Source organism: Saccostrea cucullata, unplaced genomic scaffold, assembly GCF_032062105.1.
Source record: "Saccostrea cucullata isolate Sc308-1 unplaced genomic scaffold, CSIRO_AGI_Scuc_v1 ctg12501, whole genome shotgun sequence".
Lineage (NCBI taxonomy): Eukaryota > Metazoa > Mollusca > Bivalvia > Ostreida > Ostreidae > Saccostrea > Saccostrea cuccullata.
The window spans coordinates 18,777-33,762 of record NW_026930724.1 but is presented as its reverse complement, the minus strand read 5'-3'; the positions used below and the strand labels follow the sequence as shown (position 1 = coordinate 33,762).

At 32.3% G+C, this 14,986-nt stretch overlaps 1 protein-coding gene and 1 long non-coding RNA gene across 2 annotated transcripts; both read left to right on the top strand.

Moving 5' to 3' along the window:
• The first annotated feature begins 1,074 nt into the window (after positions 1 to 1,074).
• LOC134229849 (uncharacterized) lies at positions 1,075 to 2,274 on the top strand. The gene is made up of 2 exons (XR_009984241.1): positions 1,075 to 1,197; positions 1,859 to 2,274. It is a non-coding gene; the product is annotated as an uncharacterized LOC134229849 (long non-coding RNA).
• An 11,005-nt stretch (positions 2,275 to 13,279) lies between these two features.
• Positions 13,280 to 14,698, top strand: LOC134229850 (uncharacterized). The gene is made up of 2 exons (XM_062711637.1): positions 13,280 to 13,529; positions 13,807 to 14,698. The coding sequence occupies exon 2, from the start codon at positions 13,826 to 13,828 to the stop codon at positions 14,696 to 14,698; it is 873 nt and encodes a 290-aa protein (XP_062567621.1). The 5' UTR covers positions 13,280 to 13,529; positions 13,807 to 13,825.
• Positions 14,699 to 14,986: the final 288 nt, after the last annotated feature.

Below are 14,986 nucleotides of genomic sequence, written 5' to 3'. Positions count from 1 at the left end.
GACTAGAGAGAACACTCTTGGACAAAATTAGTCGCTTTTTGCAGGTTTCCATGGCAACGGTAGCCATTTTGAAACTGAGTGACCACACAACACAACTACAACCAGCGATCCTCCTTTGAGGAAAGTTTGAAGAGGATTGTCTCCGAGAAACAGCCCGTATAACAAAAACATGCGTACAATCGCAATATGTCGCCCGACTTCGTTCGGGGCGACATAATAAGACTGATTTGAACACCTGCAGCAAACAATCCCAACTATCCAAAAAGATCAATCGCTTACTGGTTCTAATGAAATATATAAAGATACCGAAAGCATTCAAGCTCAAACGTCCATTGAATAATATAAGTTTTGGAACAGAGCATACTAATACCTTTTTAACATCACTGTTAAGATCAGGTCTCATTTTTAAGATATATGAGATATGAGGAAAGAAGTTTTACGAACGGATGGACCAGTGTAAGTATATATGAACTTCTTTTAAATTAGAAAGTGCGAATAATAACATTTAAAAGGAAAGAAGAAATATTCACAGAAGAATTTCTTTTAACAATCGCTAGTAATTTCGAACGACTTCAACATTGTGCCATTTGCTAATTTGTAAGGTGAGTAATCTTGTGAGATAAATGATATTAATTGTGATATTTTAGTAAATTTAAACATTTTATGTTGTAATTAAAATGATTTTGGTGCAAACTAGGTTTCAACATAAAAGTATACTTTTATACGTATTTGTCATAGGAAAAATCTCTCGTACAATTATCTTTTGACTTCTTATGGTATTTTAGGGATGCTTTAAAATACCCGAAAGATCAAGAAAATATTATATCTTCAATGTACATTTCATAGCTTATTTTGTAATAGAATAGCACACAGGCACATTTATTTACAGGAAAAAAATATGTAAAAGCTGATTTAACTCTCACACAATGGTTGAATTTGTCTGACTTTGCAATTTCTTTTCATTCAAATGTATCGCTTCTTTTCCAGGAAAACAACATTATATAATATTTATCTATTTCTAGTAATTCTATTTATGTCTTTTCCCAAAGAAAAGAAATTGGAGGGTCATTGTGCCTGTAGTATATAAATGTTTGAAGATAGCAACCCTGAACAGTTCAGTCTGTTTCATAGAGCTTTGTGCATCTTTATATTGGAAGAGTTTTTGATTGGTTGTCTTCGTTAGCAACTGAAAGACAGGTACTGTACACGTTCATATTTCCATTTCATTTCACATTATTAGTATAAACAAAATTAGTTATATTATTTGAATATTTGATTTCTTCATCTCTATCATTTTTTGTTGCTTCAATTTTTAAGACATTTTTCTTTATTCTTTTTTTTTCAGTTTGTTCATAATTTATGTAATATTTTAATGTGCAATAACATTCTTCTTAGGGATAGGCTTCGAATTTGTATAATCGCTTGTTTCCTTTGTTCGTCAATTTGGAATTCTGATTTCATACAATCTGATCCGTTTTTTTTTTTCAATTTAGCCTTTTAATATCTTGAAGTTTTATGTAATTTTCCTGATGTGTACTACTCTTTGGATGGAATTATTTGTAGGTTCAAAATTTATTGTATTAATTTTTTTAGCCTTTGTTGCGAAGTTCTCTTTATGTAAGACATTTTTAATTACATCCTATTGTTACTTGTTTTAAATTGTTCAAGCATTTGTCTGCTTTACTCTCCTACCAGAATATAGTATTGATCGCCGCACCCATTGCTTCGGAAACATATACTTGAGGATTGGTTTCTTATGATAAATTCAACGGACATATCGAAAAGTCAACAACGTTTTATTTTTAGGAATGTGGTCAATATTTGCAAATTAATACCTTATGTCAATTACATGTTGCAGTTACAAGGAAGAAAAGAAAGGAAATGGATAAACACAGTGGCAAGAGTTCAGGCGACTCCAAGGAGAAAAGGGGTGCAAAAGAGGATGGTGGGAAGGTTGAAGGTTCTGGAGCTGCTAAAAGCGCTACTGGAAAACATCCAGAAGAAACTCGACAATGTGATTCCATCCTTGGCTCAATTGGTAGTCATAAAAAGTGAATCAAACATGATGCGAAGATTTCCTATAGAGATGGGTGTTGAAAAAATCTGAATTTCTTTTTAATAAATTGTCTTAACATTCGTGGATTAAAATAAAGTAAAGAAGAGGAATAGCACATTATACTTATTAACAAACAGTTAACATTTTCTTTCTATTTTCTCTTACTATTTTGAATAATTTGAATATTACAAATAAAATTTAACTCAAATTTGTGCAAATGGCGTTTGTCAATTATTTTTCATAGTTATTCAATTTACATCGGAAGACCCCTCTGATTGTTCTCACGGATAAATTAAATATTTCTATTGCCATTAATTCTTGAAGTTCCTCACATTACACTGTAACAATCCTTAATTTCCTTCTCGATTTTCTGCCACGAAGAGAACTTGACTGCAATGGTGTAAAAAGCAAAATATGTTAAGAATCGCTTTGTGTTTCATCGTATAAACAATATTTACTAATTGAATGTAATTAAGTACTTTCTTTCAAGACACGAGTAGTTTAAGGTTTTAAATCAAATGCTTAAATTACCCTGTGAAGTAACCTATCTCATTTACAAAGATACAGCGTCAGAATAACAATACTTGATAGCAATACATTTGAGTAATAGAAGAAAGTCTCTCGAAAAATATGACGTCAACAACTACACTGCCTAAATAAATATATCATCGCTAACCTTTGAACATAATCACGAAAAAGTAAAAGAAAAAAAATCATTAAATACAATTTGTATGGAATATGAATTCATCTAGTAACATTTGAGCTACAGAGGGACAAGGAATGTAGAAAATAATCGCTAGAACGATAATCGTATTTGTGATAAACATAAAAAATGCAAGGACATATACTATTTTTATTAAGCTAAAATATGAAATATCTATTGCTTATATAGTGTATATTTTTAAAAGTGCTGGGAACTGATTTCATTTATAACAGAATTTAAGGTCAGACGAGATATTCCACAAAAAACTATTTCATATATCTCCATAATGTATGAAATATATATATATACATTTTAATTACTTTCTGTTTTCTACACGGGTTTCTAATTTTTTTTTTACAAATTTGAAACAAAAAAGAATGTGATTTTGGCAAATTATTCTTTTTTTTTCATAAAGGGTTATATAAGAAATGCCATCCTTTGGTATCTCGCACTAATGCCCGGTATTTTACCTCAATTTTTTGTCAATAAATATGTTAAAGTAGTAATTCTTCAATGACAAAATCTTGGAAAAAAATATACATTATTCTGTCTGTCCTTTAACAAACTTTAAATTATTAAGTATTAAACGTATTGTCCGCAAAATTTTCAGTACTTTTCAAACAGCACAGACTAGCTCCAAGCACTTTTTGGGTAGAAGAAATATTCACCTTTGAATGTGAATTAAATAAATGTTTTTCTTAAAAAAAAACCAAGCGTAAGCCCTTGCATTATCCTCATTTCCCTACATTGTACATTTAACTAAACAATTCTATTTTTTAAACAAATGACAAACAGCTGATACATGCGATTTCACTGTACTTTGTACGGCCTAGCCCTATCCATAATGGATACCTATATTACAATCTAAACAGATATTTTGTTGCTTTGTCACATTGATTTAAAGAAGCAATACTTATTAAAACGGTACTAAGGTTACATTTTGCATATCAGCTCTTTACACAGCTGAGTAGATAATTAAGTCATCTCTTGATGTCCTGACAATATTTTTTTAAACACTTTGTATCCTATTTTAAACTGCTTGCATTATTTTAGTAATTTATCGCGAAATCCACTTCTTATATATTTTAGCTATTATATTTTATAAAATTTCAAACCATGCCTTGACAACAAATAAAAGGTTTCTCCCATGTGAATCCATTTGAAGATCAAAATCTCATTAAGTGTGTGGCTTGATAGGAAGTAGTTAGGGTTTCATAAGTGTAAACAATTGATGGTCATTAAGAAAATAATTCTTTATAAATTTGGGACCTTTTGGTATATCATTTTAATTGATTTTCTATTAGTCAATCAGTCTTGATATTCACTGAATACCTCTACATTTGTTAAGAGCAGGTGCTATACCATCTTGTTTTAGAATTAAAAAAAACAAAAAGAACGACAACTCCATTGCCTTCCTTATACAATTCCATGAACACAAGGATTGCTCAATATAAAATGACATAAGCTGTATGACATACAACATAGAAAGCATATGACAAAGAGTTTGATTTTTTACTCAGGAGTGAATCTATATTGAATTGATTACAGTTTATGTGACCACTTTTTATCATATAAATTCATTTTGAGAAGCTGGAAAACAAGGGCTATTCGAGACACTACATTCAAAATGAATGATACAGAATCATCAACCAAGAATGAAATTAAACGAATCATGAAGGTTGCTGTGAAACACCTTAAGAAAAATATTCACTAAAATTTGTTAATTTTACAGCAACGAATGTCTGTTTATTACACATGAGGAGGTGGATTTTAATGAACAAAAACTATATAATGGTTATTGTCCTTGGCGACAAAGACTTTCAACAACCAATGTACTGTTGCCAAAATTAAATACATTATTACTAATTATGTTTGTTTGACTTCAAGACACATACCAAAACTGATAGGCTTCATTTTGGAGTAAGTTTACTATGTTTTAAAGAAACAAAAAATTACAGTAAATAAAGCTTAATACTCAATTGTCACCCTATGTTTTGAAAAATGTGTGAAATTGACAGTGTATAAGAGCATCTAAACAATTATTAAAAAAAAAAAAACTGAGGTAATCCACCATTGTCTGAAATTTAAACAGAAAATAAAACTTGAATCAATACCTTTAAAGCGTCAAAACAAATTATTACGATTGGCATTTAAAAAGTTCTGACAACTGTTTTATTAAAAAATTTAACAGTTTCACAGATATTATTGAGATTGAAACGACTTGAAAAATTGAAAATATTTACACATATTGTGACGTCACTTTAATATATTTATTACTTAATTACCACAAAAATGACGGCAGATTTACGCATATTTAGAATACTGGCCATAACAATGACGTAACACAGAACAAATCGAAATTTCTTTGACAACTTTAAGATCAATTTGCTCACTACTCGGACGCAAGCTAACGAACGAAAATGTCAATTGGTGGATTGTTTTTATCTTCTACAATCCATCATATGGTGTTTTATTTCGGAGATCTTCTTGTTCTGAAATGGTTTTAGCGAATGTCAAACATAACATGTTTTAATTAAATCTGCTCAACATATTGCGGAAAACAGACCAAACTGTGAAAAAAAGACAAAGTTGACAATCAAAGAAAAAAAAGCAATCGCGTTCTAAAATTTCATGGCATAAATTCTTCAGGTGTTTTAACCAGATTTGTGGGATCGATGAAGGCTCAAGAGAAGTTCAGTTTAGTGTGCCCCATATTGTCTTGTAAAATCCAAAATGGCGCCGGTACAGTTGTAACCCCACCGTACCTCCACATATTCTCAAACTTGAATGCATGGAAAATGAATAAAATTCCACATGTCTATGTGACTTATAATCCTTTTTGGAGTCAAAAGACAATAATAGTAGTGATTTTGGGGGTACCGAAGTTGAATTGATATGAAAAATACGCGTACAGAAACAAGTCAGGTGGAAAACTTTTGTACATTTTGTTAACAAAGGGTGAGAGTTCTTTTACTTAAAAGATATTTGTTGAAAATTGCATCTATATACTTCAGTTTTATACAGAACATTGTTTTATTTCATACAATGGAGAGCTATGCTAATGACCAACTGGACTATGTAAATAAAATCTAAAATTAATGTCGATGATAGCATAAACCTTACTAGACTAAGTAAACAAACCATAAAATGAAATATGGAATTACTGATAAATAGTACCAAAGTTCTTATCTACCTCTTTGGAAATTTACATTTCCTTTGTAATATTTTTTTCTTCAAATATACCTTTGACAGCATTTTTAAAATCGTCTAACGTGGATAAAAAAGCAACTTTTTAGTATGCTAAACTTTCCATATTCCGACGTCTTTTTTTGGAGTTATGACCTCATACAAAATATAAAGTGACATCAAAATATGTGTATATAATTCTGATCTTTCAAATAATATAAAACTCAATAATTTCCGTGAAAGGTTATTTTATTTGTTTATGATACAGTTGTTTCATAGGAACTTCCTTATTCCAACATACGAAGGACAATGCTTAAATGAAACGTATTCTAAAAGAATCCGAATTTGAATAAAATTGTTTTTGGACATGTTTTGTAATTGAAAGGGAACATTTTAGTGAAATAATAAAATCTAAAAAACTAATTTCTTTATTTCCGAGCATCGAGGGAATTATTTATTGAAAATCTCTCGTATGATTTAGTATTCTTCACAAACACTGCAATGTGTCAGGTACATGTACTACGTATTGATTGATTGTATGTTGTTTAACGTCCCACTTGGGATTTTTAACTTATATTGAGAAGTCACCGTATGCCGGTAAAGGGTTTCAAATTTAGACCTTCACTCGGCACTCGGGGCTATTGAGCAGTGAGGGTTCTTTATCGTGCCAACGCCTATCGCGACACGGGACCTACGTTTTTAATGTCATATCCAAAAGATCCGTAACTTTCACTTCTAATGCCAACATTTACGTCTTAGGCTTGACGCGTCTTAGCAAAAGAGAATCCAACCCTGCTGGGACTCCCGATCAAGAAGCGAATGCTCTACAACTAGGCTTTACAGGTACTGGGGAAAATATACTACTATTTTTTAGGCTATTCACTGAGATCTACACAAGGCAGTAAAAAACTAGCTTATATATTTAAATGAAGAAAGCTTCTTTTTGATGTTAGAGATATTGCTTAAAAAGACTCTAAATTAATAAAGTCTCTCCTTTCTCTTCTTTTCTACAATACCATTTATTGGTTTTAAAAACCAAATCAATAGAATAAAAAACCTTACTCCAAAATATGTCATATTTAGTTCAGTGCTCTCTAAGCTTGATGACATATACATTTCTTCTGAAAAAAGGAATCTATCCCCATGTGCATGTAATGAGAAAACAAGTAAATGTTATTTATGGATGTGATCCCTCATTCTTTTCACAGGTGTAAAGAATTCTTGTTTTCTCCCATGGCAAATTAAAGGCAGATTTGTCAGGTCCTTCTGCATGTATTTTTGGACGGTTTGTCAAAGTAGAAAATACAATGTATATCTTCATGTTGTCTTCCTGTTTTTTACAATAACATGCATGAAATTCTAAAAGCATCACTTTATTGGTTGTTTATATAAGCCAGATAAAAGTTTATTCCAATATATACATATAAATATGATAGATAAAATACACCATCGTAATTTCCTTCACAGCAAAAATAAGCTCTCCTTGATTTTTTCTGCTCTTGTTAATAAAATGCTCAAAATGATTAATTACCAAATTCTATAATCTAGAATGACATAACTTTAAATAAGAGAAAAGCAATGAAAGAAAAAAACGATAGTATTACACAATGCATACCAAATATAAACCATGATATCTCTTCTTGGTTATAATTATCAAATAAGTTTCTGTTTCGTTTCCTGTTGATAGGTGAAGGAAAACCAATGAAATTGATAAAACATTCTTTCTGAAGATGTGGGAATGTAAAAACCCGAACGAGATCCAAAACTGTTTGAAATATTTACTTGCCCTAGATGGGTCCTAGATTCCTATTCTGTAATCTGCATATTGAATGGTAACGTGTATTGAGGTATTATTAGAATGAACAAACTTTTAATAACAGAGGTGGTGATCCTTTTCTTTAGAAACGCTTGTGGTGAAATGAATAAAACAGGAGTACACACATTCAAGTATTTATTAAATTATTATATAAAATTTGAATCATTTACTATAACTGGGTTCAAAACTTTATATATACATATTTTATTTTATTGATCTTTTTATTATTTACCCATTAACTCAGTTATAAATCCAAACAACATTCACAACAAAAAGAATCAAAACATCAGAAATACTTCGGAAACTTCCTCAATAAACGTCCCGATTAACAGTTCCTGTTTCAAAAGATATGACACGCTGTCAAATTTTCATTGCGAATAAAATAACAGACAGTTCTCAATAAAGCAATTAATGTTAAGTTAGAATTTTAAAAACCACAGTGAAAATATTAGCATATTAGCTGATTATTGAGGTTGAGTCGATTCTGATTCAATTTTTTGCAAGTTTAAAATGCATTATCTTGCCAATGACTTCAATTATTTGTTCTAAAAATATGATACTGTTACCCCCTCTAGTTCAAAATGTTGTTACAGCATCAATTTGTGTCATTTTTTTCTTCTACAAAATGGGGGTATTGCCATTTTGGTGTGCCAAATAGTATTAATTTCGCTAGCGCTCTATTAATTTTCAGGTGCGTATTGCTAATTTTGTAGGTAAATGGTCTTAAATTTTACTTTATGTTTCTATACCGTAAAAAAATAACGCGGGTATATCAAGGCAGCACATGGGTAAGAATTCGGCGAATTTACATTTTTTTTATAATTATGTAACACTAATAAATTGGAAAAGTCAAGGATAAAACCTTAGCTATAATTATGGATTCTGTAGACTTCAATGGGATGTATACTACAGGAGGCACTTTACCACGACGTCACCACGTTACGTCGATAATGAGAAAATATGCCTTAATGAAAAAGTGCAAATTTTAACACTACCCCGGGGATAATTAGTTTCAATTTGTAATAATAGTTATGTAAAATCACCTCTGTACCATGAAAAGTGCTGCTAGAATCGCACTGCCCTATTATAGAAATAATTATTCAACAATTTCGGACGAAACCTACCCAAATTTTTTACATTTTGTTCATAATATTGAATAAAAAGCATCAATTCCCGTAAATCATACGACTCTAGCAGCACTTTACAAAAACAAAAGAATAATAACTTTAGATAGAAACAAAAATTAAGTTTCAAGATATGCAGCGTAGTGTTGAACTTTTGCTTAGTGCTGGTATGTCTCTGGAAGAAAATTTGCGGCAATTTAATCCATTTGTTATGGAGATAGCTACCATAGGCATTTATGCGTGCTTTTCATTCGAATTCAATAAATCAAATTATCTAAAATTAATCTAATCTATTCCACGACGAGTGCTGTAGTAAACTCCTTGCTGGAAGTTATAAAAATTAAAACAGACATTTAAAAAGATAGTTTTTTAAACAGTGATTAATATCAATTGATTCCCCTTATTTCCCTGAAAGCTTTTCATTAAGAACGCTTACGATAATAATAATAAACAAGATTTGTTAAATTCCGAGGTACCCTTATGGAAGATAATGGCAGCTAATGGTGAGGCTGAATTCTCTCAAATGCATGTGTGGAAATGAGCAAGGCTTTCCTTTTAAATCGAAAACAAGAATTTCTTCAAAGAAAACAAGAATTTATTTACACACAAAAAAAAATAATAATAAAGAAAAGACAATTAACTAATAAATCACACAATCACACACACGCACTCACTCAAATGATCGTACCAAAAAAAAATGTTATTTACAATGATAAAAAAAATATAAATGATCAAAAGATATCAAACTCCAAAGGTCACGTACAGAAGTGTTGGAACCAAAAAAGGTTTTCTTACAAGGAATACACAGGTGAAATATGACAGCCCTAGTTCCAACTGTTCAACAGTTATGACCAAGGTTAATATATATGAAGTGGGTCAAACACTTCGTATAAAGTAACAAGATAAAAAAATATATACACAAGTATGAAAGTCCTTGCCCCAAAATTTATCTTAAGATTAAAGTGGGATTTTTTTTTTGTAAAAGAACGTCACACTCAAAGGTCAAGAGGTCAAATATGATGTCCTCCAATAAGGAATACACTTGTGAAATATGAATACCATAACATAAGTGGGCCAAGTTAATGTTGAAAACAGATCCAGAGAGACAAACAGACATACGAATAAATAGACAAAAAGACGGGAAAAAGAGCAGAATTTGAACTTTTTTTATCCCCCTGTTGCATAACGGTTGCATATAGCCAGGTTCTTATTTCTTGCAGTTTTAAACTCATTAAAACAGTCATATCAAAATTAATGAGTAAAGGAAAAGTTTCGATGAGACTGTTTTTCTGACTCTAAAGAAATGTAATGAAATTTTGATATAAAAAATGATTTTTTTTATATTGCACATTTCAAATACTGCAGGTATACTCATTGTCCTATGTTTTTTAAAATAACCTTTTATTTGAAAAAAAAAATAAGGGAAAAATAGCAATAGCGCACAATTTGCACCGAGTACATTCCAATATAGGATGGACAACAGCTGCATATATCTACAAAATTAGAATTTATAGTTCTGTAGATATCGTAAACTTCCGGGAATTTTTAGAAAAGTTGGCCTATGATTTTAATATGTGTATGTATAAACGTGTAGAAGTGCGGCTTTTTATGAGGCCTATTCGTTTTCAAATCGGTGACGCTGTAATATTGATCTATAATGCATTAAATAAATTTAAGTTTACTTAAAAATTTTTATTGTAATCAATAAGTGTCCTCCTTGAATGTGAAAGTCTGAAATACTGTATAGCTGTGCTTTGTAATGTTAATTTTGTTCCATGTCTTACCGCGGTAGGAGAGGCAGAGATTGACCAATCAAAATCTGACCAATTAAAATCTAACAAATGAAATTCTGACCATGCGGTGCGTTACTCTGCCTTTTCTCCCATCTACATCCTTGGAGGACGGACGTTGTTTCAAAGTTTGTTATTTATTTTATCAAGATTTTGGTGAGTAAATTTATTTCATTATGTCTTCTATGAGTAAAACTTCAGTTGTCATTCTTGGACACTCAATTGTGCGTCGTTTTCATGAATTCTTGAAATATGGTGACATTAGGTATTCTGCGAGCCTTGGTCTGGGAGAAACGCATTCCGTTCTGTACAGGGGTGTGGGTGGAAGAAAGGTTCGTGATGTAATATCTAAGGATATGGAGAGCGTATTTGCTTTAGGTCCAGATGTAGTTGTTCTAATGATTGGGGAGAACGATATTAGTCCTAGTACCGACGCTACTTTGTTAGCTGCAGAAATTGAATCTGTGGTATCGGTAATGCATCGCCGCTATAAAGTTGCAAAAATAATTGTTTGTAAATTATTGCCACGATTTGGTGTTCGTTTTGGGTACAATAATATTGCAGACAAAGTAAACGCAATATTGAGAGATGCATTGCCAGCACTGGGTTACTGCGTATTTTGGGAACATGGGAATTATTTCGTTTCTCCCCGTGAAGGAGACTGCAGTCGTAAATTTGTTCACGACGGAGTTCATCTGAACAGTCAGGGGAATGTTCATTTATATAGGAGTATAAGGGGAGCTTTAATTTCAGCGAGAAAATAGATATACATCTAAGTCATAAAAGTTTGTCACCATTTTGTTACTTTTATTGTTCGTCAATTTTTCAGATAGATATTCTTTGAAATTATACAACATTTTGTTATTTTAACAGTACGATAGGCATTTAGGATGTCTAATAATGTAAAACGGATTTATCCTTTTTCTGTGAAGAAAATTTGGTTGGAAAAAGTATCAGCAAATTTGATTGTTTCGTTGTTGGTTTAATTTTTACAGAACTTTAGGCAGATACTAAGTACAAGTTTCAGGCAGTTTTTTGGTACTTGCCAAGTTTCAACCCATTTGGGTTTTTTTTTTTCATTTTGGTTTCGGCTTTTACCATGCAGATGGCGATTTTTTCCATCGTTTTTCTATTTGATATCTAGGAATGTATTTTAAAGCATTCCAGATTTATCCTTTTTCTGTGAAGTAAATTCGTTGGAAGAATGTCTGCCAATTAGTTTGTTTCGGTATTAGTTGATTACTAAAATATTGTGAATTTTTACAGTACTTTAGGCAAGTCCTAAGTACAAGTTTCAGGCAGTCTTTTGTACTTGCCAAGTTTAAACCCTTTCGGGTTTTTTCATTTTAGTTTCAGCTTTTACCATGCATATGGCGATTTTTTCCATCGGTTTTCATTTGATGTCTATGAATGTATTTCAATGCATTCCAGATCGACTTATCCCTTTTCTGTGAAGGAAAATCGTTGGAAATTGTCTGCCAATTCGTTTGTTTCGGTATTAGTTGATTACTAAAATATTGTGAATTTTTACAGTACTTTAGGCAAGTCCTAAGTACAAGTTTCAGGCAGTCTTTTGTACTTGCCAAGTTTAAACCCTTTCGGGTTTTTTCATTTTAGTTTCAGCTTTTACCATGCATATGGCGATTTTTTCCATCGGTTTTTATTTGATGTCTATGAATGTATTTCAATGCATTCCAGATCGACTTATCCTTTTTCTGTGAAGGAAAATCGTTGGAAATTGTCTGCCAATTCGTTTGTTTCGGTATGAGTTGATTACTAAAATATTGTGAAATTCTACAGTACTTTAGGCAAGTCCTAAGTACAAGTTTCAGGCAGTCTTTTGTACTTGCCAAGTTTGTACCCATGCGGGTCTTTTCATTTTAGTTTCAACTTTTACCCCGGCGATTTATTTTCCATCGCTTGTTTATTTGATAAGTCTAGAAGTGCATGTTGATGCCTTCCAGATTTATCCTTTTTCTGTATAAAAAGAAAACAATTTGTTGGAAAAATATCTGCCAATTTGTTGTTTCGGTATTAGTTGATTACTAAAGTATTGTGAATTTTTACAGTACTTTAGGCAAGTCCTAGGTACAAGTTTCAGGCAGTATTTTGTACTTGACATTTAGCTGTTTTGGTTTTTTAATTCATGTTAGGCCCACTTTTACCTTGATGATTTTTATATCGATTTCACTTCAAGTTGATTAACCTAATCATGTTCGATTCAATGGTCCAGATTATGGAGGAATTAAAAAAAAAAAAAAATAATAATAATAATAAAAAATTAAAAAAAAAAAAAAAAAAAAAAAATCCGCATTTCATTTTTGAAGGTACAAGTTTACTGTTTGTATTTGCTATCCCCTTTATATGATATTGAGTCTTGTACAAATAGTTGTTTTTCATTATTCATTTATTAAGGTTTTATTGTTCTGCAACTGCGCTTAGATACATTACAAGCCCTTCAAGTACCTCGTTTGTAGTAGTGATGAAAACAATTAACAACAGCCGAACAGGTTGTTATCTGTGGGAAAGGCACTACAGCCTTCTTGGGAATTTGACACGGTGCGAGGGTTGTCAGCTTCAAAGGTGGTGATTTATAACTTATGTCAACTTTTCGTTTTATGTGGCTGATAGTTCTTACTGATCAGCATCGGCTTAGTGATGTTGACTAATGGCTTTTGCAGTCGCACAATGGGTGCTTTTATTGGCTTACGGCAATTCGGGAAATACAGATCTGTTCCAAAACACTTTTGGTTCTACTATTTACTCTATTTCCGGAAAATTTTTGTCAACAACTGTAGGTGATACAGGGTGTTTTATCGAAAAGCGGCAGAATCAATGAAGTGAAAAATTAATTGTAAGAAAAGGTTCATCACTTTCTAGTTTGTTGTATTAGATTTACACATTGTACTGAGCAATGAAAGTGGTTATATAATGTAATGTTAAATATCAATATGCTCAAATACGTTGTCATGTAGGCTAACTGACTCTGACGTTGGGGCCTACACTGGCTACAGTGAGGTCTTACAATTCTTGTTCATTGTCAATTAAGGCCGAAGCCTTTTACAGTTTATATTTATACATAACATAATATATTGGACACATACTTCTTCCTTAATTTTAAATTTATATAGGTATATATTTACCAACATTATGCCAGGCAAAAGGATTAAAGCCCAACAGTCCAAAACAAGTCAGGTGAAAAGACCACGACGTGCACAGAACGGAACTGGAGAGTCCACTACCAATGATGCTGTGGCTGTCGATACAAGCACTCAACCCCTTGATGTTCCTCCTGAAACCTTGGCTGCATTAACCCAAACCATAACAAAGGCAGTCACGGAGAAGGTGTTAGCAGAGATAAAACCATTACTGCAACATCAGGGGAGTATCTCTGTTCATAATATGGGGGGAGAAAGGGGAAATAATGCTTCCACTACATCAAGCAATAGCTTAACAGCAGGTCCTTCTGGGTCAGTTTGTCAAATAACAAATAAGTCAGTAGATGCAAGTATCTCAGGATTGGTATCAGGCGCTGTAATCGAACACAGTTCACAGATTGTAGGTACTGAACTTCCACCTGCAGCAAATGTCGGTAAGAAATCAGGTTTTGTAAGCTCATCAGTACCGATAGAGGCAACTGTTTCTGACAAAATAAAATCTAAAATTTGGTCAAAACAATATGTTGATATGGCTCTGTTGTTAAAAAAGGAAAAGGGGAAAAGTAAGTATTCTATCAAGGTAGAGGAACAGGATCAGACAGGTAAGGTGGTAATCCACAATATGCGATCCACAGATGATGACGAAGTTAGGGATGGTTCGTTATCCCTGCATGACTGGGTAGCTGCGTGGAATAGGTATGTGACGATATATTGCATTAAAGATACACTTGCACAGCCAAAGCTTGCAAAACACATGGAATCAGTAAGGCAAATTGCAGAGGAAAAGGGGGACTGGAGAAAATATGATAAGGAGCTCAGGGAACTCATAGAACAAGGTGAGGTAGAATGGGGTGATGTATGTTAATGCTCGCCTCAAACAATCAGAAAAAAAGTCAAGCAAAATAACACCAGACCGTTCGTCATTTGGTGCGTATGAGGAAGTCCCTCAGGGGTCATGCTTTGCCTATCACAAAGCTGGAAGGTATTGTAGGCTTGGTTCATCATGCAAATTCCAGCACAGATGTTATAACTGTGGTGGCTTCCATCCAATCTCCATATGTAAAAAACCAATTCAACGGCCATTTCGTTTCTTGGACAAATCCAGAACCCAAAAACAATTTCAAGGAAATGGCACATCAACCAACACAGGTAA

Coding starts and splice junctions, on each gene's coding strand:
- LOC134229850 (XM_062711637.1), top strand. CDS start 13,826: ATGCCAGGCAAAAGGATTAAAGCCCAACAGTCCAAAACAAGTCAGGTG.